We start from the raw sequence: 25,759 nt of genomic DNA on the forward strand, positions 1-25,759 counted from the left end.
AAGCCACACACAAAAAAATCCTCCAAAATTCCTCATTTTCCCACTTGATCGAATTTTGGGCAAGAATCTTCTCGAGTTCGTAGAGAGCCCATTTGCGTCATCGATCGACTTATGATGAGGATGACTGTTCGGAAGTGGCGCACCGCAATTGGGAAATAGTTGCCGAGAGCATTAAGCAATAAATTAAACAATCTTTATATCCTACTGTTTGCGGTGGGGTACGATTTGTGATTCATTTTGGGCCTCCGTTTGTTTTTGCTTCCTCATTTCGGTAGCATCTGATGGGAGGCAACCGAAGATTGGTTTCTGTTGAAGAAGTGAAGTGACGTCTTGAGACTGAAGGCGTTTTTAAAAGCAACTTCTGCAACAACAAAAAAACAGCTCCTGCCAAGGTCAATAAGTACTTTCTTCCAGACCACACCATGATTCGCAGATGAACTTCACACTTTCACTCACTTTGGTGGACATCCGGTGATGGAGGCCTGTCTCGGCTGGGTTGGTGGGCTCTTTGTAGTCGCAAACATCCTTTATCCCGAGTGTTTTGTTGGGAAGGTTATGCAAGACCGATTTTGTGTCTGAACTCAATTTCTTTTATTTTTACTTTAAAGTTAACTACATATCCTGGAAATTGGCGAAGCCTTTCCATTTTTTTCCATTTGCTTACAACATCACTCAGCTCGCCATGGTCTACTGAGTGATTTGGTGAGTGCAATTTATATTTAACTGTCAACTTGATTGTTGATTGTTTATGTTGTTATTTTGCTGCGGAATCCCCCAGCAAAGCAACTGTCAAAAAAGAATTTTTCTCCTATTCCATCCTGCCCCATTCCACACATTCAGGGGATCTCCGTCGACCAAAATCCCACCAGGTCTAATGGTGATGGTGCTTCAACTAATAAATGACTCCCGAAAAATGCTGTCTAGACAAACATTTGCACACGCCAAACATGTCCACTTAAGTGAGCTGCCGCTTGCTTGGGTACGCATTTATGCGAACACACGGGAGCAATCGAGTCGCGCAAAAATGGACAATCATTTTTGCATACATCTCCCCGGAGCTGAATTGCAATCTGTTGTCCAGTACGCCCGCACGTTCTGTGTACCACCAAACACTTTAATCTCTATATTCTTGCAGGCTCAAACTCACCGAGGAACCTGCCCCGTTGAATGGGCTGCTAAGTGTGTACTCAAGCGTACCAACAAGGGAAGACACATCGCGTGCAAACAGTGCTCTGGGAGAATGATTGTAGCATAAAACAAAAATGACCGCAGCTTCCGCACCCTCTTCACCGTTTTTTTTTTTGTGGGGGAGGGGGGGGGGTCCGTGACGTTGCCGAAGCTTCCGCCCGCTGGGATCTCCGACGTGTGAAGATGTTCCGATGGCGTGTCAGCAGAATTCCCAACCCAAAGTCCAACGAGCAGGTCCATCGGTCCCGGTGAAGAGATCTCTCGCAAGAATCTGTCGTGAGTTATCGGTGAGTGTTTGTCCGCTGAGAATGCTAAAAATACTTCACACACTGCCTCAAGTACCAATCAATGTCCGCTCGAGACGAATCGATAGGGTGATGGTGTATTCTAGTATTTGGACTGACAAATGGTACGCACTGCACTTGATGGATGGATGACTTCGGTTGACCGTAAGGATGATTTTTTTTTTGTCTCAGGAAGAACTACACCAATTTGATTAAGTGGGTCTCTCGATAGGTCTCCTCCTCGGTGTGGTGATATTCGAGCGATTACGGAAATAGAACTGCGTGTCTTGTGTTATCTTCCGGGTCCCTCATTCCAAGCAATCCGAAGTAAACATCCGGAGGATGAGTCGTCAATCGAGATCGATTCTAGCCATTAGCTAGCTGCACGAATTGAATTAATTGCTCAACAAGTAGCACTCATTTGTCTTTGTACACTCAATCTTCAATACTGGACGTAACTTCATAGCACAAAAAAAAATGTCACGATTCCAAGCTTTCTTCAACCGACTGGCATTACAGCTAATGCAATGTAAGGAATTTATTAAATTGAGTGTTGAATATTCTGTTAGATAACCTATCATTTATAATTGTAAAGCAAGTTTGCTCCTCCTCCTCTCTAGAACAGAAAGGTCCCCTCGGTGGATTGTGGATTGCCGACTGACGTCAGCAGCCGGTTTGATCGACAGTTACGAAGACTCCGCTTTTCCAGTATCGCTATATCGGCGGAGCAACCCTCGCAACTGCATCCAAGCCTTCGCCACCGTGAACGATCGTGTGGTTGGGTATCGTTTCTATTAGATTGCATTTTCTTGCCCTTGCTTCAAGGTGCTGCGGCTCGTCTCACTTTATTAATAACCGCAGCTTCCCTTGCCTTTGTGGAATGTGATCGATCCGTGTCAAGTTTCATCGGCCTTTTTTATTAGATATCCTGGTTCTCTAATGAATTTTTCATACCATCCTCAACTTCATGCACTCAGGAAGCCTTAAAGCTCGAAATTGCAACGTGTGGAGGCGTATGGTTTAATCTGCCTTGCTTTGAACTGTCTGGGGAACGGTGACTGAGCACGAGCATGAGATTCACTCTTCTTCACCTGGAGCATTGGTTTTTGTTCCACCGTCGACCAACGACCACAAACCCACAGTGACCTCTTACTTTTTAAGGCAAGAAAGTTTTATTCTACTGGCTGGCGCCATGAGCTTTCGCACCGGTGGTGCTCTGGTCCGGTGGTTTCTCTTGTGGTTACACGAAAAGTTGACTGACTTACCGCAGAAATCATGCACTGACATAGCGCATGTGGCTGCAAGTTTGGTTTTGAATCGGCGACCGGTTTGTTAGCTATAAGTGGGCCGAGAAGACGTTAAGTTCAATATGGTCCGTTTATCCTCAGATGCAATTCGTAATTTTGGGACAGGCGATATCAGGGATTTCAGGTGAAAATGAGAGGTTTTAATAGGCAAGATTCGCTTTTTAATCTTTGCTTACTAAGCGAAATATAGCGTCGTCTGTCTTATTCTTTTTAACTTATTTCACTGTGACCAGTGGTATTAGACACCTCTCAAATTTGTTGTATCACGCTCCGGAAGCAATCTAAATTGCATCCACCAGAAAGGACGTTCTATTATACTGTTCGAGAAATATTCCAAGTTCAAACCCGATTACCGATAGAATACAGATCCGTGTGCATGTGTGTTTGTGTCCTATTTGGTACCTCATTATCGAAAATATCGTATCCTTGAAGGACACGGTCACGCGGCTCACAACAAGACGTAGATAGTTTCTCATGATACTGTAATTACCGATTGCCCCCCTCATAATAATCGTTTTAAGGCGACCTTAACCCATTTGCACATTTGCACACGATCGATCGATCGTAGCAGATGATGCACAAAACCCACAACATCTCGCCCCAACACCTTGTTGCACATTGTAAAGTGCAATAAAGCGCGAAAACATAGCTTTCAGTGACAAGTTGTTACCACGTTGCCGATGCCTGATCACACGACGACGACGTTGAAGCGCGAAAATTAGATTGACTTTGAGATGGCTACCAAATTACAAATTACACCACGAGCGCCTTGTCGTGTACCGCCTCTCTCATCGTTCGTACTGCTGCCACCGGAAATGAGGAAGCTGCCTGCTTGCTTGCCTGCACGGAAGTGTGCTCTCGCAGCAGTGATTTCTTTTCGCTAGCCCGACAACTGTCATCAGCTACCGTTTGGAAGCAGCTCAAAACGTGCGCCATAATAATTATCATCACCGCACCGAGAGCGCGATTTTTATTCGACGGCGCACCGATGGCTGGCCTGTGTGTAACCTTCTTTGGCACGACGACATTATGCCACGATCCGAGAGATGTAGATTGCGAGTAGGAAATGATGGATCTATTACTAGTGGAGGATTCGTTTGCTCCCATCATCACGTGTCAATTATTTATATTTTGATCTCATCTTCTTTTAGAGCTTTTATATATCAAGTTAACCCTCTTATTTTAGAAGAGGGTGAACTAATCTTGTTTACTTTTTTTCGCGTGGTTAGAGGACAACATGCAAATAGAAAGTTTCTTAATTTATCCTGTTGCTACGGTTCATTGCATAACCGAATCTCCGCATCTAACTTCCGTCAACAATAGCTACTATCTTACTGTTTATATTCGCAAGCAAAAAAACTGATTCACCCGAAACCGAATCATGCTTCATTTGAATTTCATGCTATCGTTTCCATGAATAAAATTAAACATTAAGGAAACAAAAAACGAGAGCAACGACTTGCAGCTTTATTTTACGGATGCAAATAAGCGTGGCGGAATTTGAATAAACCGTTCGTCCGTCCGTTGCCCGTTTTATGGGATGATGAAGCGTTTTATAGCATGGAGCGAGAAACGCTCTATTTTGAATTGCATACCTGTCAGGGGCAACACTCGAGCGTAGAAGCGTTTTAAAGCATTCAAAATGTTAAGAAAGAGCTTCGCTACGTTCTCAATTCGTTTGAATTTATTACATATGTTTCTAAAACTGTTAATTACAAGAAAAAAAAACCATTCTTTGTCCATTTAATATGCTAATCCGAATGAATGCGTATAACGAGTAAAATTCGATTGAGATTTGAAGCCGGAACGAACTTTTTCTTATCCAAGAACAAAGAATCATTTTTCTTAAATTATTTTATCTTTAAAGCTGTTCAAAGTAAACACAAAACGAATGTCTATTTCACTTAATTTTATTTTATTTGTTTCCTAACATTTAAACAATGATTTCGACAGTAGAACTTAACATTATCGTTATAACTTCGGACGTGTTTGACACACTGCATACAACCTTCATCGAGAGCTTTGTCCTCACCCCGTTTTTGTACCTGTAACATATTAAAAAATAATAACTTTCCATTAGTTTTTCGTAATTTAAGCAGCAACATTTATTCATCTGTCTTCAAGCAAGGTGAAATACTGATTTCTATCATTCGAATCCACAAAAAAGTAACATCTTAAACGCGCCCGAAGCTCTGACGTCAGAGCGTGATGAGTGTTCAAAAATTTGGCTCGCTCAAAATCATCCCCCAGAAACAACCAAAACAAAACGGCACAACCCTTTCGTGAAGTGTGCATTAACGGACGGCCAAAGTTCTTGTGGTAGATGCTCAAGCCAAACGAATTTGGCTCGCAGTTTGAAGCACGAGAACAATGGACACTCGTAATTGCGCCCTGCCATTAAATGGTTTAGGTGGAGTTGAACTCAAACAAAAAATGTACATCTTAAAACCGAGCGGGGCGTTCTTGTGGTTCTAGATGTGACCTTCCCGGGTCAAAGCACGGATTCTGAAGCGTAAAGAAAACATTATGTTCTCTAAGTACTGTCCCGCAAAATGCTGCTACTTCTGGTGTTTGACAACGCACGGACTTTGATTTTCTCGGCCATATTTTTGGCAACAGCCATCCATAAGCCCCTGAACGTCTTCACAAACACAAACATTGATCTTTCCCGTTAACTGTAAAATTCACCACCATTAGTGTGACATCGATTGCAACGGTCAATAAAGCGTTTCGAGCCAAACGGAAGTCAATGACACGGATTGTAACACCGGCGGCACGCACGCACAGCACAGACGGATTGGCAAATATGGACTGCCAATTACGTTAAGCCTATAGACCGAGTAGATTTGGAGACAATGCTGATATCACCGCCGTGTGTCTTTGACTAGGTGACGAATTCTTATCCGGATGCACATACAGGTGAACATTGGGGTGAAGCTTCGAGTCAATACCGTTCAATGATACTTACCATCTAAATGCTGAAATCATCCGCTCAGTCTCGTACACTTGTGTTGATAAATATCGATTATCCTGAGTATTCCCTGCACACTGCCAACTGACGACAGTCAAGATCACCGATCATTCGCCCAACCGATCTAGATGCAACCGGCGTAGATATTGCTTATCAGAGTGCCATCGCCCAAAAAGACCTGCCGAGTAAAAATCGGATTTGATACATCTCTCGCCCAGATATCTGTTATCGCCTCGCTTACCTTTCGGCGAGTCTCCATTAAAATCCAGCCCACGCAGTGACGTTTCATCCTCTATGTACTGCGCCAGCACGATCCGCTCACGATCGTGAAACAGTACAAAGTTCCCCAGCACGAAACAAAACAGCACCAGCACTAGTCTGTTCGCAGTCATGGTGACGGGTTCTGGTTTGTCTAATATCTCAACTTCAGCAACTTCAAAACAGAACACGTTTTCTCACCGCAACGAGAAGCCTTCGCGTTAATACACACACGTTTCCTCTCGGTGCGATAATCGAACGCGAACTGAGACGCGATCGCGTCTTTCGCACAATTGAGCTTCCCCGTTAGAGCGTCCCTCAATTGCTCGATTACGGCTCGTCGCGGTGCGGGGTCGCGAGCCGGGAACAGGGAGGATGCACGATCGACTCTCGTCGCTAGAGTTATGAGTGGTGGCCTGTGCTTACACCGCGCACGTTGCTTCTCATTCTGGCGATTTGGGTGGCTTTTTTATTGCCCATGGTCGACAGCAAAAATCACACCTTAAACCAAACCCTCGTTTGCTTGGAAGCAAACTTGAAACCCTCAGAAGCGACGCATGCTTCCATCACGAGCTGGTCAACTGATTCAGTACAGAACTCTCCGGCCGAGTTGCGGTCGTCAAATTGCTGCACATTATCATTTAAATTGATATCTTCACTTAATTTGCTGGCGTGGTGGGGAACTTTCGAGATCGAGATAACGCCGAGATTTACATTACGAAACCTTTCGTGTGACGACAGTAACACTTGGTGACACGATCCAGATTCGCTGCATGTTGTTCTTTTGCGCGAGCTTCTAGTCACGCTCTCTCGCTCGTCCAGTCACATGCTGAACGCACCTAATCAATTATGCTACTGCCGAGTGACGAATCCCACCCGTCTTCATGCCGCATGCTTTGAGTCATTTAATTTCTAGCATTAGCGCTACTTAATGCCATCGGCTACACAAATCATCGGCTTCAAAACGTGCCAGCTTCAGGTACTCGGTGCTGTCCACCCATTCAAGTAGGCGTGTACACACATCAACTGACTGGACGGGTGAACCATGTGAACTGCTAAATATCAATCAGCAAATGGTTGCGGCTACTGCTAACAGATTCGGACAACGTGCCGAGATACCGGGAAAAAGAAATTTGCAATGATCTAATGTGAGTTGTCGAAAGGGTTGTGATAAAAGTTCAGCCTGGATGTTTAAGATGGCAACGATTTGTAATTTCATTGTATTACTATACATTGAATTTTGCACATATTTTGCCAGCATTTTTGCACATATTTTAATTATAGTTACGATCATTGTAAGCAACTTGAGCGATCGTCCATTCAAAACACGTGTAAGCGCCTGTGTACTATGCAATCCATTGTATATTCATCCCTTGCGCCTGAAGCGTATGCAATCTCAATACACCTTTTCTAGGAAATTTGTTTCGAATCGCTTTCGAATCCGTTACGTTTAGATATCAGTAATATCACTGTTTTACTGATATATAAACTAAATAATATGCTTTATCACTTCAAAAATATCATTCTTTTGAAAAGCTTAACAATTGGATACGACAACAACAAAAAAGTTCAAACTAAATTGAGCTACAATGATCCTTCGTTTGATTTTCTAAAGTACAGTGCGCGACAAGAAAGAGCAACATCATTATCATCCCATTTTTATACTTCTTCTAAAATATTCCTCCACAATAGCTCCCAGGATAAAACTGAAACAATAACAAAAAATTTCCTTTTTGCGAAGTAATGCCCGATGCTGCATTCCAAAAACCAAGGCGCTAACAATATCATTGGCCATTACGCAAAAGAAACGATTCCCGGCAAACCTTGTCGTCAGTAGCACGCAAACTTCTACCAACATCGATTACCCGTTTATGCTTACGTACATTCTATTCGTGATTCGTGATACTAAATTGCTTCAATTGCCTCTTCCAGCTTTTCTATAAAATCGGTACGGCTGGACAAACGCCACCTTTAGTTCCTTCGGAAAACTCACAAGTGAAAGAACGCGCGTTAAAAATTGTGAAAGAAAACCCGTGACTCTCCCTTGCAAATGGCGCAGCACTATCAAACTCTTCTTGTCTTTGCCGCGGCAATCCTTGTCGGTGCGTCAAAGGCCGAAACCTACGTGACCAAGTACGACAATATCGATCTGGAGGAAATTTTCAACAGCAAACGGTTGATGGATAACTACATGAACTGCCTGAAAGACGTGGGACCTTGCACACCGGACGGCCGCGAGCTGAAAGGTAGGTGGTGATGGTGGTGTTTGTGACGAAAGCTTTCTTCCCGAGACCGCAAGTTCTTGATGTTTATCGCCCACCCGATCACCGTCACAGATAACCTTCCCGATGCGCTGATGAGCGATTGTGCAAAATGCTCCGAAAAGCAGCGCGTCGGCTCGGACAAGGTGATCAGGTTCATCATCACAAACCGGCCGGACGATTTCGCGATCCTCGAGCAGCTGTACGATCCGACCGGCGAGTACCGGCGGAAGTACATGCAGTCGGACGCGCTGGCCGACCACGTGAAGCACCACCAGGAAGAAGATAACGCAGGCGGCAGCGGCGACGACGGAGACATTGAGACCGTGGCGGCTGCCCACGCAACCGACCATAACACGGTACCATCGTCTCAAGATCATGATCACGCCGAAGGACAAACGGATACGGAGTGAAAACGGCAACTGAAGCGCGGCTCCTCCGGCCGGTTGCGCTTCAAACGCCAGTAGTTGTTCCAGTAGTTTCTTACAGTACGTATGCAATTTTTCCATCAATCACGCTGATGCTCGCTGGCCTGGCCGTGCGCTGCTGCTAAGCCGACGACAGTTCAGACCCGGGTCTGATCGACTCCAATTTCCCGCTAATGGTACCCTGCCATTCAGTCATTAGATTCTCGCGCAACCAGCAGCGCACAAACGTGATGGAAGAAAGGTCGTCGATGCGTTTTCGCTGCTCAAAAGTCATAATTTGCCGCATGCCTTCTCTCCGCGCCCGCGATTTGCTTGCTTCTTTCCTCCCGGGTCATTAAAACGAAGCGCCGCCGTACACACAAAATACGTATCGACCTCGCGTTGTCTGTATCAGGAGAGAGAAAAAAAAACGCAACGGCTGCAGCAGAGCAAACTGGAATATGATTCATCGGATTCGGTCAGACTAATAAAGCGAGAAAAACTATCAAAAAAGCCTCCACCACGAATAGACGAAGGATAGTCGGTAAGCGTCGTTGTGATAGACGTGTGATTTTTCGTAACGGAAAACTGGTTGATACAAATACAGCACGCGCTTGCTTTGCGGGCAATTTGCTTCGGTGGCACGTTTTTATTCCGATTCGACTGGACGCGTCAGCTTACCAAGAGCGGTTTAGAGCAGCAAAATGCATATTAAACGGCTTGGATGTCATTACCACTATTTTTTGCAGAGTGTAGTAGACCGTACACTGAGCGAGCTTGACAGATGGTGTTATGCGTTTATTATCCCAGGCTCGATGATTCATGTGTTATTTTCGCGACGTTTCGAATGATTTCACAACAGCAAAAAAACAACAGTTTAGGCAACGGAAGCACGTGATTGACCACACATATCACAATGTTATCACTATCGATAGCTTTAGTTAAGTATGCAAACAGTGTATGTCCAAATACCAGAACCGCCAAGAAACTGTAATTGAAGATTTGCTTGTTTGATCCTTGAGAAAAAAAAGGAAACACAGTAAGGCACTTCCCGATGGCCAATTACAGCTGGTTCGACTCGAACAACATCTTCTAACTTCTAGAGAGTGTAGAAAAAACATTTGCCAGGGCTGCGGGACCCTTCAAGAGAAGCATTTACCAGGACCCCAGGGCTAGATTGTAATTATGTTTTTGGTCTAAACCTCTATCGGAGGACTTTATTCCAACCATTTTATAGCCAGAATGGAGAAGAAGCTGGTTATTAAAGCTCAGAAAAAGCCGCATGCTTGATGATCGCATCTGCAAAAAACCTTGTACTTCCTTCTTGTACTTGTACAAATTGATCCTCACTGATTGCATCATTGCTTTACATAACAAGAGAAAACCCTTCGTAACCCACGAGTTCTAAAGGGTCACAGTTCAACCCATCAATTAAATCGGCCCTTTTGCGGACGCCCATAGCATGCATTTAAAACCGCACCGCACAAACAAGCGAGCCCCGGGTGTAAACATTGCCCAACCACCTCGCATGACCGTGGCGCGAGCGTCATCGAAATTATTTCACTCCACACGGCTTTCCTTTTTCGGAAGCGAACGAAAGCTTTTCGGAGGCGTGCAGCATGCGATTGCATCGGCGGAGATCCGATCGAAATGCATTGGGAAAGATTGCGCCCATTATTGCTGCGCTCACCACTGATGATGAAACTTGGCACAAATTATGCTATTATGCAATGTCCCCGAACTGTCCCGAAATGGAGCGCCGTGCAGGAGGCGGAGAAGTAGGTTAGCTGCATGAGAAAGGGGAAATGGCCCAAGAAGAGATTTCGGATCTTTGTGAAGGAAATGCCATTGGAGCATTGTTGTCGGTTTGGTTTTTTTGATAAAATCGTTTGACGTCGGTATGTTTATTTAACGTTGTGTTTATGTTGTGTGTAGTATACTGATGAAGTTGTTGACGGAGTTTGAAGTTCATTCAGAAGACACAGGCGTTCACAAAAAAACACTGCTCGATCGCTGCTGAACTGTTACCGGTAAGTTTTCATATCAAATAAAAACAAATTATTAACGCATTCATGAACCCATAGGATTCGACGGCAACGACGCGACGTGTCCGCTGTCTGGGTGTGTCTGGGCTGGGTGCTCTCGCAGTATGGTATGGTATGCATCTCCGGTTGTCTTAAACGGTACTCGCTCCATTGCGTCCAGTCCTTTTCCACAGTTTTTTTCCGTCTCGTGACACGTTGCTGACACTGACAAAAACACAGCGTCCTCTGTCCCGGGGTCGCGGTCCATCTTACAGGTTGATGCCCTTCTTCTTGGCCTCATCGCGGTACTTGTTGACGTAGATGTTCTCCGGGTCGTACTTCTGCTGCAGGTTCTCCCACTGATCCTTGCGGTTATCGATCAGATAGTTGATCACCTTCTCCGTGCCGGTCTTCTGCTTCTCGCTGCACTTGGCACAGTCCGTCTTGAGGGCGTCCGGCAGGATGCGCTTCAGCTCGTTACCGTCCGGGGTGCAGCGGCCCTGATCCAGCAGACACTTGTAGTAGTTGTTGAACAGACGGTCCGACTTCAGGATCTCGTCCAGATCGACACCATCGTACTTGGTGGTGTACTTGTCCTGGGCGGCAACGGCGGCAACCAGGGCCAGAGCGACAACGACGAAGAACTTCATCTTTGCACGTGGATTAGCTGAGGAGTTTATTTAAAAAGAGGTTCGATCAGACTAGTGGCACGATCGCTTCGAACTGCTAAGCTAACCCTGCCGATTGAACCCTCGGAGTAGATTATATACAATTTCCCACTGTAACAGCCGACCTGTGACGCTAGTTGAGGGAGGCCAACATTACAATACGTTGTGCCCTCAAGCAACCTGCTAACCTACTAATGTCACACAACAGCACAGTACCCTTGCATTGTGTTCGCAATAGTCAACCAAAACACACACACAAACACGTAGAGGCTCCACGAGGCGGATCACAGTTCCATGTTCCGGGATCTCGGGAGATACACGATAAGTGATGAGTCAGTGCTTGTTATCGCTGATTACACCTGGGGCCGGCAAAAAAAAGATGGTGGGTGTGCTTGTGTGACTGAATAGGGGTGTCTTTGTGCATAAATTCTACCCCTACAAGCTAGCGATTTAGTGGCAGAATGAGATAGAGGCAGAGAAACACTTCTTAGAAATCAACCTCAACAAATAGCTCACAAAAAAATAAACTTTAGGCTCGGCGATGCGATGCGGATGAATCGCGCAAATAGTGTTTGTAAACATGTGTACTCAGCACATTATCATATTGCGGAGATCGGAGCTTCGAAGCAGCAGAGATCAATGTTTATCGAGTTAAATATGATTTTTCCTGACAGCAATACTACTCTTCTGATGCAAATCTTTCAATCTAGTAGCGATTGCAATGGTTTCGTGAAAGTTTCAGTGAAATATTTCAACTAGAAGCCTTTCTTTTCAGCAATTACAAACGAAAGACTACAACGAGCTCTCATTAAAGCGACGAACCCGATGTTATCATTATTGAACCACACTTTCTCACACGCTTATTGTTTTCGCGGACTACATCACTATCGCCATTATCGAAACGATTTTATCCCTTTCACTACAATCTATTAATTATCAGCACACTCGGTTTTACTTTCGCTATTCTCTTCTAATGGACTTTTTTTTGTAATAAATTCAATTACTTTACTACGCTTGTTACGCTTCAACGGCCGTTACTATTACTCTCAGCCACTGTGGTAGAATTCTCAGCTTCCCCTTCACTTACGAGGATCGCCGAACCCACCAAGGAATCGCGGCGCTACTTACCGTTTCGGGTTGGAACTCGTTTGTTGCTCACTGAGTACGGGCAGAAGCCAAACTGTGACTATCTGGGGCTCTGGAGCGAGCTTATATACCGAATCGGCAATTTTTGTTCCGGTCTCCCGACGTCCAAACAGAAACCCTCCCTTTTTGGTGGACGCTTTTGCGCGATCCCGGTCGTGTGCCGCCGTTTCTCAACCGTCATCGTGCTCCTTCGTGGTTGTTTTTGTGGTGTTTCCCTATGTTTTTTTTTTGTTTTGTTTCGTTTTTCGTTAGGCCTTGGGCAGCGACCGTTGTGGCTCTGCGTGTGTGTGTCGTCACTCGAACCAATTCGAAGATTGCTGATGAGCTCGGTTGGTATCTCTCTCAAGCAGCTGATCGTCCTTCCTGTTTTATCGCACGCGCTGATCTCCGATAGCCGCAGCAGCCCCAGCATCAGTTCTTCTTTTCGTTGAAGTGAGCAAGTACTCTTCGCTTCGGTTCGCTTGTCCATCCACCTTCCACCTTCTTGACCGCGAACGGACGCGAGCGCGCCATGCGAGTGGGATGCGAGTTGGTTAATTTTATTTATTTTTGGACGCAGAAGTGTCTTCACGTACGCCCTCGGATGGAGACACACACGCACGCTGGGGTTTGTGAAGCTTCTTCCCCATCATGCGCGGTGTTGCCATCATAGGCTTCATGTCGTCGTCACCGTCTATCCATCGAGAACCCAGATCAAACAGTAGGTTCGGAGGACTAGGTGGACAAAGTACACGAAACACGAGCACACGTGAGATTGTGTGGCTCGAGAGGATCAGTTGATCCGCTGGTCTCGAAGCACCAAGACATAAAATCTTTAAGCTCGTTTGCCGGTGGAGATTTAGCAAGCTTTGTCCGCGGCACCCAAAAAACCAGTTATCAAGACACGGAACAGGGAAGCAATAGGAGAAATTGTGCAGAACTCGGCGCAGAGCATAATCTTGTCTTGCTGTCCAGTCTAATCGTTCGAATGTCAATCAAACGCTAGTGCTGGATTAACGGTCATTTAGCACGATCTACCGGACCATGTTAGATTCGCATTCGCCAGGCAAAGAAAGTAAAGGAAGAATTTCAGCTTTTTTGGCAAAAAGATATCAATCATACTTTACCCAAATACACCCGACCCCCGGGAGAGAGCTTTAAGCCCTGCAGTATCGGAGAAACAACCCTGGACAAATCTACATCGTAGCGCAAGGCTGCAGCATGTTTTCGCTCGCATTGATTTATGATTCACGCGATCAAGGAAAAACATTCACACGGCGGGCATGATGATCATGGCCCAAAAAGAAGGTCACCTTTTTTCTAGCCATAGCCTTGCCCAGCCCACGTAAGCCCACTGGACAAGGTATACCTTGGACCACAGGTTGTGCGAGTAGAACTTTCCATCCAGCTCATGATCGATCGCGTCGAGTGTAAATGATAATCGAAAACCATTCTCAGCCCCAAGCAGCGCCACAATTGTTGCACCTCCGATGACCCATCCCAGTAGTGCAATGGAGCTTCATATTGCGCCACGTGTGGTGGGATCATGTAAACGATAATTTTCCACCCCGACCGGCGACAACCCTCCTAGAGCAAGCGCCCTCAGGGGTTGTCCGGTTCAGATCCTATTAACACACACCCCCGCTTTAAGGCCCTGCTTTTCCGCCATTTTCTCTCGCTCTCTCGCTCTCTTCAACAAGTAAATCACCACAGCAAGAACGACGCATTCACACCGCCGCCACTCGGATCAATTAGCGCAATCTTCTCGCCGGTGGCCTATTTTTCCTCCCGGCCGACAAAGTGACAGACAAATGGGCTGTTGTGTATGCATTAGTCATCGTAATGCCGAAGGTTTTCCACGTCGCGTGTCTGTCTAATCGATCACGAACAGTAGTAGTAGAAGCCAATTATTGTTATCAATTAGCCTTTGTTTTATGCGCGAGGCCTGGCGAAGTGGATTAGAATACACTTGGGCTAGCTAACTGCGGAACAATTCCTAGCAGTTCCCGCGTGTCGTATTGTTTTCTCTCACAAAAGATATCGATTAGTCCCGGCGCAACTCAGCACAGCTCGCAGGTAATTGTCTTCAAGCCGAACGTTTTGGTGGGCGGAAATCTTTGCCTTTTCGCCCCGTTTTTGTTTAACTCTACGCCAATCACCTCAACCTGTCATCTGCGTCATAACGATCGTAAAGTAAGCAGGAAAATACGGTCCATAATAAACAGACCGAAGTGCGCAATAAAAATAAGCCCCCAGGAGGAGGCGTCCAGGGTGAAGCTACGTAATTACACACGCCAATCCGGATTCTTATTGCAGCTGGCTGGAACCAAAGTTTGGGATTTCCAAAATTTGGACGCCCTCCCAATTACTACGCAAATCTCACTTGCTGCTTGATCTCCCGGTTTCGATGTTCCAGTAAGAATTCTAGCAAGCAAGTACTCTACTCCACTTTATGATCACTTTCATCTTCAATTCGGTTCGATACAATTCGGTTCAATTATCATGTTCGATGGGCCTCTATTTTTTCTTGCCTTTCCCGGAAATAATTACTTTGTTCATTATACCCACAGGGTAGCAAATAACCATCGACAAAAGCTCCCCGACTAGGCCAGTGAAACTTTTTGGATTCTTTCCATTTTCTCCTTCCTCCTTACACACAGGGTAAGTAAATAAAAAACGCTCAACAACAAAAAACAACCTTTTTTACCTTCTCTGTCGTCACTCGATACGGCTAAAGTGCAAACATGCCTTCTTCAGCCACTTTCAGCAGGACATAATTTCGGCGAGCGAAAGATTTTAGCAAACTAACTGTCCCCTACTTACGTCACGGTTGAGCAAAGCGAAAGCATACTTATCAGCTTCGTTGGAGTACAGTAAGTCAATGGATTGATCAAACAAAACAAAACGAAAAATCGTTTGCCAAATTTGGAGCTGTGAGATGAGATGTCTGGACCGGATGGAATAAAACGGCATTGTCTGTCTGTCTAGCTATTTGCCTCTTATCCTTCGCTAGACAAATGTTTGCTGCTTTGGTTGGTTGGCCTCCTCCTGTTTGCTCTATCTCGAGTATAAATAGATCTAGTATAAACATAAGCAACGGATCAGCTGATTTGCTGGTAGACGAACTTCAATGCTGGGTTATAATAGGTCCCCTATGCTCAGAGAAATCCTGCAGAGATGCTGAATGTTTTAGCATAAAATTATCCTATTTTATTTGCTTTGCTTTAGGGTGTACATGGACACTTGACCCGAACTAGAATGATGATGCAGTTCAACGATATTTGATCAGTTAAACTGAAGGTTGAAAATCGTATCTGATGTGGATCCTCAAAGAATCATGGCCTACTATCTTCCAATCTACACTAATGTCATCTCTTAAGAAAACGGCTTGCTACGATTGAAAAGAAACATATTAAGGCACTTTACAGGCTAGAGGGATTGATCTTCCAAAACTTACCTAACTATCCAGCTAAGGAGCTGGATAGTCAGCCATGCGTACGGGATCTGACCTCCGGATGGGATTCGATACCGGTTTATTCGTGTTAGCAACTGGCCTTGCTATCAAAACTATCCATCCAACCGGTAAAAGCGTTATCGTGTGTTATACTCGATGTTTATCTATTTCGCAAACCCTAACCAACGAAACTCTGATTACGAAAAAGAGTCCAAAAACGGCCTACGCTCCATGACGATGGTAAACATAGACGACCCAGAAAAAAAGAAACATGTCCTAAAATCAATGTAGAGTGCTCATTGGAAGGTTGTTTTTTTTTTGGGAAGGCAAAAAGACGATTGTTCACACCATTTTTCCATTTAGCTATGCTAATGTTTATCGATTGTTTACGCCTGGTTGAGGTACAGCTGTGGAGTGAAGCTGCTTCACTTGTTTTTTGACGTGAAGTCTTCACTAGGTCGTAACGGCCATACTAGCTAGCGGGCGACAACGGCGCCGTTTTTCATACGGCAGGACCGGGGTTCAAATCTCATCCAGACCGTTAGTGAGGGCTGACTATCCAACAACGTGGTATCAGGAAGTCTAGTATCCCAGTATGGCAAGTATGACCTAAGATGTTGTTAGGACAACAAGAGAGAGAGAGAGAGAGGATCAGACTGTCTCTAATGTAACTTTGAGAGCTTGCTCTAAATTTCTGGACATAAGTCACCACGATCGCTATAGTCTTCAGTCTAAAACTCTGAAGATCATCATCTAAGTCCACCCTTTTCGGCACCTTGTTAGACGGTGTGTTGCCACACCGATCAAACGATTAACACCACCAGCACGATCGGCTAAATATGTGTTAATGGTTAATTGTTACCCTCTGTGTTTTCTCCTTCCAATTCCTCCACGCCAACCTCAAAAAAAACCAAACAAAACAACCCGAGAGCCCAATGTTTGTTGACGGTCAATTAGAGGTGGATTAGAGGTGGGTGATGGGAACGGTTTTCCACCACAGCTCTGCCTGCAAACTGCTTGCAGCCGGTAAACGGTTTCCAGTTAGTCACACCGGGCTACGCACGCATTTAATAAATTACACGCTCGGTTTTTTTTGGGCTTCAGGAGGCCCAAACCTCAGACTCGCGAAACGAATTGAACTGTTTGCTTGTTTTGTGTGCGTTTTTCCCCCCTAACTCCACACCTAACAACTCTACTTCAAGTCAAGAGATCTTCTCTAATGATGGTAGTTTGCAGCAGCCGAGCTGTACTACACTTTCGATGACACTTCTGTTTCCGTCTGCTCTGCGAAGTCAATGGCCTCCGCGTGCGTCATTTGCTTGTTATATGCGCCTTGCAAGCATTTTAGAGTGGGAAGATTTGTGACGAACACTTGCAAAATGCTGATCACGTTTCTAGTTGCTGCTGCATTTTCTGACGCCAAGTACCGATCGTGGCTTTAGAATTGTTCCAAAATTATATCCTTTTTTTGTGTGGTATATTAAATATTCTTTTTAGTGTCCAACAAGCTTTTGTTACGTCCTTCCTTGACAGGGAAATATTTCCTGATTTTTGAAGCATCGAAGGCCGTCATTCTTAAAGTTGTACGCCATACTTCATCATTTGCATCACACTTGAACCCGCCAAACGCCCGTCGACTTTGACAGGATATCAATTAGCAGATAAACGATCAATCGATGCGCTTGCCGCAGAACAGGCATTGGTTCTCTGGTTGTCTTCCAGACGCATTTCGCAAATCGAAAACGTCACGGACGCTTAATTCCTCTGCCCTTGAATTCCACACTCGACCGGTCACAGTCGGCAAATCGGTCGATAGAGTAATAGCAATAATTTATCGATATTCTTTTCATGCTCTTTGGGTTTGGATGCATTAAAGGACGCACACAAATCAATATTTGTGAATTGAAATTCAAGGATGTTAGGGCGGGTTCCGAAAATCCGAAAATTTATCTTGGAGATGATGGCAGCACATCCGTCATATCTGGTAGCTAGAGAAGGTCATCCGAGACTCAGACTTGGAGGAGGTGACTTCGTAGACCACCTGCTTAAGTCAATCCAGATCCTTTCAAGTTGTCCAGAACTTAATCTATCTTGGGTTCGAGACTTAGACTCTGTCCAAAGATGACAAAAGTCGCTTCAAAGCTTCGACCAACGTTATGAGCTTTACGTTTGCTACTGTCCATCGATTTGAACTTGCAAGACCCTGCCGTTGTTTGCTCTTGGATTAGAATGGATTACCACATCACCGACAGCGGATTGAAGGATTTCTGCATCAGGCCAACCCCGATAAGTATGTAAGTAGTACTGAGGATGGACTGTCCCACAACACGCACAATTTCCCTTTTCCGTTTTCTGACTTGCAGAAAGTAAAATGATTGCATACGAATAAGCAGAAATCCTGTTTACGTTCAATTGATGTAATTTCTGAAGTTCCGGAAAGAACTCGTTTGAACATCAACTCTAGTCAATTAATGTCCGCTACCAGCTGTTTTGAGCAATAAAAATGCAAACTTATTACCCTCGTTTCGATGTCAAACTGTTTAAAACCCAGCACACCGTTCCGGATGGAACTAGCCGGCGAGCTGCAGAAATGAGATAACTTGACTTAAGATCATTGACCTCACGGTGGATGCAAGAACCTCCTGTTCTACTACAGCACTCGTTTTAGAGCATTAGAAGAAAACCGAATCGTAAAATAATCTTCAAATCATCATTTCTTACCAAACACACACACTCACACACCACCCGCCAACATTTGACAGGGCCCACAATCAATCACATGGACATGTTTCCGATCATGACAAGATCATGTCATTGACTGCTCTCCAGCATTCAGAGCTACCCTCGAACGACAAGCAGCGAGCTCTTGCGCCTTAATTCCCGATTTGCCCGATTTAAAGACATTGGGTTTGTGTAGCACAGCGCAGAAACGAATCTACAGCCCTGGGGCGCATTGGCCAAATGTTTTTCCTTTCCGTGTTTCCACCCGATTTCTCGCGCAAGATAGCCGCCATGAGTCGAACGTTCCAAAGGCACCTTCGCAGCAGCGATCGTGGCTGGCTTTCATCTTGAACTCATCCGACCGGCAGGCAGTTTGCTGCCTGGTGCCGTGAGCGCAAAAAAAAAAACGAGATCAAGTTCAAGTTCGCAGCCGTAACGCTAATCACGGTCGGCTCCTCCGCAGCGCGCGTGTCTCGTGTTGTGCAACCCAGGTCCAGGTCCGGCGGCACATACAGTATCTGCCGATGCAGCCTACCTAACCTGTCTAATGCTCGATGGCAAGTTGTGGCGCTGTAGATACACTGTTTGGAACTTGGAAGGGTACTTTTCCACCCAGCTAATATCGGTCAGGTGAAAGACGTCACACTCCGCGCACACACTCGACACTTCAGCGGAAATTGGAACATTTCCATCGAACAAGCTGCTCTGGTAGCTCTTTTTTTTGTGGGAATTCCCTGCTATTGCGCTTCTGCTTCCAGGAAACCCGGCTGGCCACCCCCCCGATATCCATATTCAATATGGCGCATGTTTGATTTCTTTGCGTCACATCGGGGCGCCCTTTCGATGCGAGATTGGCTCGGAACGGCTTGATATGTGCTGGAATGTTCTATCCTAAATCAGGAAGCAGGGGCAACAAGGCTTGCAAATCACTTATGAAATTACGAAATTGAACCCAAATAATGGCTCGAACCATCTTGGCTTGCTCCTCATCCCGTACTTCTTCCGTCGGAGCATGAGTTTGAATTGTGCTGCACTTGAGACGTGTGCTCCACTATTTTGCACCACTCGCCGTTCTTCATTGACGTCATTCTAGGTGTAATTTGCTCGCGCGTGATCTTTCGATTGTAACATCTTCTTAATCGTATTTCTATTATTTTGCGTGCAATAATAAGTGATTCTGAGTTTGCCGTAAAAAGTCAGCATTGAAAAATAAATGCTGGAAAATTCGTCAGAAAACAACAGATTACTCACCGCTAGACGAGACGCTTCTGTTTTGCTCGGTAAAATGCGTTCAAGCGTATCCATCACATGTTTCCTTTAGATGCGTAGCTTGTAGAGCAGAGTTGGTTGAAGTTCGGAAACAAAACTAACAGCAAAGCACATATGTCTCCTTTTCCATGGTTCATAAACCACCGCAGCTCGTCACAAGACTAGTGTGTGAAACTTGTCCACACTTACAAGCAGTCGGCTAATTCACCCGATATAGGTGGAAAATCGTTGTCCGCAGCATTAAACCGGTGCCCGGGCTTATCGCAATAGCGCAACACATCAAGGGAATGCCCTGCGCGATTGCGTGGCGGCAGTGCATCATGACCATGGATCAGTTTTCCCTTCGGCTAGAAAATCTTGAAATCGAAAACAACAAAGCGACGCGTTTCAACTGTTTTTTCCCATGCATGCGCAGCATGCGGGAGGGCTTCTATTTCGGGGAATGTTGTTTCTATATCATCCTGCTTAAAAACAAACTATTTGCCGGAGTGTGCGATGGGTCTGGTGTACGCGTTACAGCATCGAAACCGTTGCGCTCAACCAACGTGCAAGGTCAAACGCGAAATGGAATTTTGCGGGAAAAATGCACCATCGAGCTTTTCATTTTTCGCTCACCGCCGCACCGTGCCCGGCCGACCCATCGAGGCTGTACCCTCGCAGGGCGATTTCCATCGACAGCTTGCCCGCCAGTATGCCGTGCTTTTCCATCACGTTCCAGATGGTGGCCATTACGACGAAGAATATGATGACGGCGCAGAGCAAGAATTTCAGCACCAAAAAGGCGATCTTCAGCCCGTACGGTGCCTGCAGTTCGAGCAGGTTGATCAGCACAATGATCACCCCGATCGCCATCAGTGTGTAGCTGCGGCGGTGTGACTCTAGCTGCTTGAGGCTTTCGTTACAGATGGCCACACTTTCGCGCAGCGCCAGCACCGCATCCCGTTGCGATTCTTCCCGCGACAGCCGATCACAGCTTTCCTCCTTGCTGCTGTTGCAGGCGATCAGATTTTGGATGGTGGACGTGGAAGAACTTTTTTTGAGAATCAGCTTGGCGTACACCGCCTCGTGGTCGGAGTAGCTGAACGATTGCCCCGGGACACGTCCCGGTAGCGGTAGGCGATGCTCCAACAGTCGTCCTTCGAAGTTGTCCCCTATCCGGTACATTACATAGTCGATCCGTTTCCCATTGGGCTGTTGCTTGGCTGCCGTCGGATCGGTGTAGCTGTTGGTGTGGCATTCGTTCGTGCCAATAGCACTCCCGATCGCTTTGCGGTCGTACGAATCCTTCAGCTTGGAGCATGTCACCAGCACCCGGTAAGCAAGATCGCCCGGTTCTGTGTTCAGATCGCCGGCCAGTACCTGCAGCACCGACTGGCCGCGTGTGCTTTCGATGAACTGTGCCGTATCGTGCGCTTGTATTACGCGATGCGCCATGTAGTCGTCACACTGTCGGTTGTATTCCGCGTGAAGCTGTTTATCGGTTGAAAGGGAAAGAACTTTAAATTAATGTTTTGCTCGCCGCACAGCTTGTGTCGCTGTTGTGCGCATTAACATATTATGGAAATAAACTGCCACGGGGACACCGATCGATCCATCATAAACTGTGCAGGAAGTAGGAAGTTACTATCATTCAAGACCAACGGCGCAAGTAATCACCGCCTCGGATTATAACGAAATGAGTTCACAAACGATATCTTAATGCCAAGCAATCACGTCACAGCGACTCGTACAGATAGATCGGATCTAGGCAGAAGCTGCTCGCGCACGGGTGGGAAGGCGGTTCATGATTAATGCAGCACCGTAAGCACTTACATGAGCAACGTACACATGCACCAGCTGATCGTTTACGGAGATCTTTGCCATGCCGACCCCTTTCCCACCGAACCAGTCGCCGTGCTGGATGCGATGCATGTAGCCATTCACTGACCAGGCGTGGAAGAAAGCCGACACAATCGGGTAGCGCGAGAGAATCGCTAACCCTGAACCGACGACACCGCTGGAAGGGTGGGGAAATGGCACGAGATGATTCATTTTAGCAAGTCCAACTTTTCCACTGCCCTTTCGTTTCGTTTCGCTTTCTTACCTACCTGTAGAAATAGTGGCAAAAGGGAAGCACATTTTCCACCCGCTGTCTCAAATACTGATAGTCACTATCGGACCAGACTTCCTGCAGCGAAACGATATCGTAGTTACCGCTGGCCAGTACATCCCCGATAGCTTTCACGCGCACCTCCCGATCCTTGGACACGTACGGTATGCCCCTACGGATAAATACAAAGGCCCCAAAACCAGGCCGAGGTCATTGGAAATCGATCGGAAAAAAGGAGACATCCAATGCTATGCCAACCATCCTTACCAAATGTTGAGCGTTAAAATGCTTAGCTCCATCGCCATTTTCCTGACCTGAATTTCCACTATCTTAGAGCTAAACAGTTAAAAACACAGAAAATTTAAAGTAAAACCTTTTCCACCCGAAAACAATACACCACAGCCACGCAACAATCGCACATCCTCCGGAGGAATTGGCAATGTTTTGTTTTGGAACGCGGCGAAAGAGATAGCACACGAGCCGAGCTGTCAAACTTCGGCATATTCGTGATCGCTCGTTCGGGAATGCAATATTCAAGTACCCGACCTTACCGCTATAAACGTTGCGCAATATTTCAATGTCAATCCAAGCGAGCCGCTTGGCGCGTGAATGATTTCTTCTCCAAAAAGCAGTTTTTACATGTTTTGTAATGAAAATTACACAAGAATTACACAGGACGATTGGTGTGTTTTCATAGTCCAAAAGTTTATCACATTTATTTTCGAGATAACATCAACAAAACAATATCACAGCGCGGATGTTGTGATCGCTCGCGGTAGACTAGCACCACTTATTCCAGGTTGATGCCCTCCTTCTTGGCCTCCTCACGGTACTTCTCGATGTACAGGTTCTCCGGATCGTACTTCTTCTGCAGGGCATCCCACTGCTCCTTGCGGTTCTCGATCACGTAGTTGATCACACGGATCGCACCAGCACGCTGCTTCTCACTGCACTTGGCACAGTTGGTTTGGAGCGCTTCCGGCAGGATCTTCTTCAGCTCGTTACCGTCCGGGGTGCAGCGGCCCTCATCCATCAGGCACTTGAAGTAGTTGTTGAACAGACGGTCCGACTTCAGGATCTCGTCCAGATCGATACCGTCGTACTTGGTGGTGTACTGGTCCTGGGCGACGACGACAGCCAGCAGGGCGAAAGCGATGGCGACGAACAGTTTCATGATGGCAAGTGGGGTTTTGACACGCTATAATCACCACAAGAACAGGACACAACAGAATAAAATTGTTAGAATAAAGCACTCGAGTATTTTCCCACTAGATCGAGTTTTCCAGAAAACTAACCGAAGCGAGTGATTGGGTTTGTGTGCAAGAGAAGAAGCTCTCAAACTGCAATTGAAGCACCGACTGTACCTTACTGCAGAACCGCGATCGCTTTTTATACCTCGGCAACTAAACAATTCTTACCCGATCAAGGATACAAGAGTACCCCCCCGAAACGCTAGCCGATGAAGCGATTTCGGGTGTACCCCACCACCACTACCACCGCCGAGGTGCTCTATTGTCCGATCGTGCGTTCCACACCATTATTGGTCGGTGCGGTTCATCAGCAGCAGCAGCAGCAGCAGCAGCAGTAGTGGAGAGGAAGACAAAAATAGTTTCACCAAACCACCACACGACCACGGTGGTTACACGCACCTACAACCTACAACCTTCCAGCACGTAAATTTGCACGACCCCTTGGACCGCGACTCGACTCAGATGCGCGTGCACCGCATCGCGCCACTTCCGCCACAGAAGCCTCCCCGCCACAGCTCCACCTCGTCTTCGATTTTCGTCGAATTCATGAGGCTAGCGGAGAGCACAGCTTAAAAGCTTCACCGGTATCGATAATAACAATTATAAGCAACACCGCAGACGCGCAGATGCATGCATGGCAAAACTGCAGTGCCAAATGGGTGCCACCATCAGGCGAGCGGATATTGAGGAAACTTTGCAGACTCAAGAAAAGATGACCATTACGGGCAGAAAAAAAAATGGGTGCGAAAATGAACGGACTTCGAAGCGCCGTCTCGATCAATTACCAGAAAGCCCCGTGCCTCGTCTAGGAGGGGATGGAGACCACTGAAAGTTCACGATCATGCACTCGTCTATCCTCCGTTGCTGGCTCGATCTATTTCTCGTTTGCGGCACCCTTCCCCGTGTCCACCCACCCTCCTTTGAGTTCTTGTCTAATGCACTTCTCGTCGCATTGCGTACTAACGTCATCTAGCGGACGTAGTCGTCACAACCGGTCGAGAGTGGCAGAAACCTAGCCGGCTTACCCGGAGACCCCGAGATCGGCACGAGTGTTAACCTCTCCCGGTGTGACTGACGACGCGATGCTTTCGTCACGGCAAACCTCTCCCAACAGCTACTAGCGAGCTGGTTAAATATATAAAAGGCTTGCCGGGTCGGTAGATAGAGCACAGTTTAGCAGTGCACCATTGCGAATCCACACACAACTCCTTTCATAAGCTTTCCGCCGGTTCTAGCACGCAAGCAGGTTAGTGAATCGCACAATCTAGTGATCGTGGCGTAGATCATCGATAACGTTGTGCTTGGAACAACGTACAACCGTTCTCAGTGCATCCCTTTAAATTCTAACGATCTTCCAATTTGCTCCACCCGACAGAGAACTCATAACGCCATGAAACTGTACATCGTTGTTGCCCTTGCCCTGGTCGGTGTGGTGGCCGCGCAGCAGTACACCAGCAAGTACGACGGTGTCGATGTGGACGAGATCCTCAAGTCGGACCGGCTGTTCAACAACTACTACAAGTGTCTGCTGGACGAGGGCCGCTGCACCCCGGACGGTAACGAGCTGAAGAAGATCCTGCCGGACGCCCTCAAGACGGACTGTGCCAAGTGCAGTGAGAAGCAGCGGGCCGGCGCCATCCGGGTGATCGACTATATGATCCAGAACCGCCGCGCTCAGTGGGATGCTCTGCAGCAGAAGTACGATCCGGAGAACAAGTACATCGAGAAGTACCGTGAGCAGGCCAAGAAGGAGGGCATCAAGCTGGAATAGATGTTGTAGCGAAGTTCCGGAACTGCCGTAACGGTCGTCGCCAACGGCAACAACAACTACCACCTCATCAACATCCTGTCCGTGAGCCTACGCGCTGGGGTTGCTCTCTTCCGTTCACTACAAGGACACCGGGCCCAGTGAAGCAAGGAGATATCCATCCCCCGCTCCCCGGTACCAACACTCCAACACCCCGTCCTATATACTCACTCCGCCGAGGAGTTGGCGTGTGAAAGCAGTTCCACACACTACCCACTATTGAACTATACTATTCGACCCTTGAATTTTGTGATATCTGTTGTCGCGATAGACAACGCGCTCGCTGTACTGATACTGATGGCCATTTACTACTATTTGCTTTCGGTTGATTTATATTACGGTTACGTTTTACGATGTTTATCCTACGTTCTACTGCCTGTGAGGCAGGCAAACAAAAATTAGTGGAAAATTTAGCGGAAATCCTAATAGCGACTTAGACAGGATGTAGTAGCTCTGTACTAAATACAGTGATCAACACTTTCTAAACAAAAACGTCGTGTTCTTATCATGCTGTTGCGAGAAACCAACAATTACATACACACCGGCAATTAGGTGTGGTGATGGGTCCGGCGGTGGTTGTTGATGGGTTTGAGCCGAGACTGCGGTCCCTTCTCACTAAACATCGTATCGATCAGCACCGATTCGAACGAAGGCGTCGAATCTAATTTATGCATCC

At 46.4% G+C, this 25,759-nt stretch overlaps 5 protein-coding genes across 9 annotated transcripts; 2 read left to right on the top strand and 3 right to left on the bottom strand.

The window, feature by feature from the left end:
* Positions 1-7,975: 7,975 nt before the first annotated feature.
* LOC118513800 (ejaculatory bulb-specific protein 3-like) lies at positions 7,976-9,189 on the top strand. Its single transcript, XM_036059998.1, has 2 exons — positions 7,976-8,254; positions 8,345-9,189. Exons 1-2 carry the CDS (start codon positions 8,059-8,061, stop codon positions 8,680-8,682), a joined length of 534 nt encoding a protein of 177 aa, XP_035915891.1. The 5' UTR covers positions 7,976-8,058; the 3' UTR covers positions 8,683-9,189.
* Positions 9,190-10,542: 1,353 nt separating this feature from the next.
* LOC118513802 (ejaculatory bulb-specific protein 3-like) lies at positions 10,543-12,643 on the bottom strand. Of its 3 annotated transcripts, none has more exons than XM_036060002.1 (2): positions 12,497-12,643; positions 10,543-11,367 (listed from the first exon to the last, which is right to left on the bottom strand). In XM_036060002.1, exon 2 carries the CDS (start codon positions 11,348-11,350, stop codon positions 10,970-10,972), a length of 381 nt encoding a protein of 126 aa, XP_035915895.1. In that variant the 5' UTR covers positions 11,351-11,367; positions 12,497-12,643; the 3' UTR covers positions 10,543-10,969. The 3 variants fall into 3 exon arrangements, with proteins under 3 accessions (XP_035915895.1, XP_035915896.1, XP_035915897.1); XM_036060003.1 differs by having other exon boundaries at positions 10,543-11,374; positions 12,497-12,542; XM_036060004.1 differs by lacking the exon at positions 12,497-12,643 and adding an exon at positions 11,437-11,722.
* Positions 12,644-20,329: 7,686 nt separating this feature from the next.
* On the bottom strand, positions 20,330-22,533 carry LOC118513799 (putative neutral sphingomyelinase). Of its 2 annotated transcripts, none has more exons than XM_036059996.1 (4): positions 22,294-22,533; positions 22,025-22,198; positions 21,750-21,933; positions 20,330-21,407 (listed from the first exon to the last, which is right to left on the bottom strand). In XM_036059996.1, exons 1-4 carry the CDS (start codon positions 22,329-22,331, stop codon positions 20,538-20,540), a joined length of 1,266 nt encoding a protein of 421 aa, XP_035915889.1. In that variant the 5' UTR covers positions 22,332-22,533; the 3' UTR covers positions 20,330-20,537. The 2 variants fall into 2 exon arrangements, with proteins under 2 accessions (XP_035915889.1, XP_035915890.1); XM_036059997.1 differs by having other exon boundaries at positions 22,021-22,198; positions 22,294-22,497.
* Positions 22,534-22,693: 160 nt separating this feature from the next.
* On the bottom strand, positions 22,694-24,098 carry LOC118513801 (ejaculatory bulb-specific protein 3-like). 2 transcript variants are annotated; one of them, XM_036060000.1, is made up of 2 exons: positions 23,322-24,098; positions 22,694-23,224 (listed from the first exon to the last, which is right to left on the bottom strand). In XM_036060000.1, the coding sequence occupies exon 2, from the start codon at positions 23,198-23,200 to the stop codon at positions 22,817-22,819; it is 384 nt and encodes a 127-aa protein (XP_035915893.1). In that variant the 5' UTR covers positions 23,201-23,224; positions 23,322-24,098; the 3' UTR covers positions 22,694-22,816. The 2 variants fall into 2 exon arrangements, with proteins under 2 accessions (XP_035915893.1, XP_035915894.1); XM_036060001.1 differs by having other exon boundaries at positions 22,694-23,223; positions 23,310-24,048.
* A 264-nt stretch (positions 24,099-24,362) lies between these two features.
* LOC118513803 (ejaculatory bulb-specific protein 3-like) lies at positions 24,363-25,575 on the top strand. The gene is made up of 2 exons (XM_036060005.1): positions 24,363-24,522; positions 24,652-25,575. Exon 2 carries the CDS (start codon positions 24,667-24,669, stop codon positions 25,045-25,047), a length of 381 nt encoding a protein of 126 aa, XP_035915898.1. The 5' UTR covers positions 24,363-24,522; positions 24,652-24,666; the 3' UTR covers positions 25,048-25,575.
* Positions 25,576-25,759: the final 184 nt, after the last annotated feature.

The sequence above is a fragment of the Anopheles stephensi genome, chromosome 3 (genome assembly GCF_013141755.1).
Source record: "Anopheles stephensi strain Indian chromosome 3, UCI_ANSTEP_V1.0, whole genome shotgun sequence".
In the NCBI taxonomy this organism is placed as follows: domain Eukaryota; kingdom Metazoa; phylum Arthropoda; class Insecta; order Diptera; family Culicidae; genus Anopheles; species Anopheles stephensi.

Coding starts and splice junctions, on each gene's coding strand:
- LOC118513800 (XM_036059998.1), top strand. CDS start 8,059: ATGGCGCAGCACTATCAAACTCTTCTTGTCTTTGCCGCGGCAATCCTT. Junction 8,255..8,344: donor GGACGGCCGCGAGCTGAAAG/GTAGGTGGTGAT, acceptor TCACCGTCACAG/ATAACCTTCCCGATGCGCTG.
- LOC118513802 (XM_036060002.1), bottom strand. CDS start 11,350: ATGAAGTTCTTCGTCGTTGTCGCTCTGGCCCTGGTTGCCGCCGTTGCC.
- LOC118513799 (XM_036059996.1), bottom strand. CDS start 22,331: ATGGCGATGGAGCTAAGCATTTTAACGCTCAACATTTG. Junction 21,934..22,024: donor TTTTGCCACTATTTCTACAG/GTAGGTAAGAAA, acceptor CCACCCTTCCAG/CGGTGTCGTCGGTTCAGGGT. Junction 21,408..21,749: donor TGCATGTGTACGTTGCTCAT/GTAAGTGCTTAC, acceptor ACCGATAAACAG/CTTCACGCGGAATACAACCG.
- LOC118513801 (XM_036060000.1), bottom strand. CDS start 23,200: ATGAAACTGTTCGTCGCCATCGCTTTCGCCCTGCTGGCTGTCGTCGTC.
- LOC118513803 (XM_036060005.1), top strand. CDS start 24,667: ATGAAACTGTACATCGTTGTTGCCCTTGCCCTGGTCGGTGTGGTGGCC.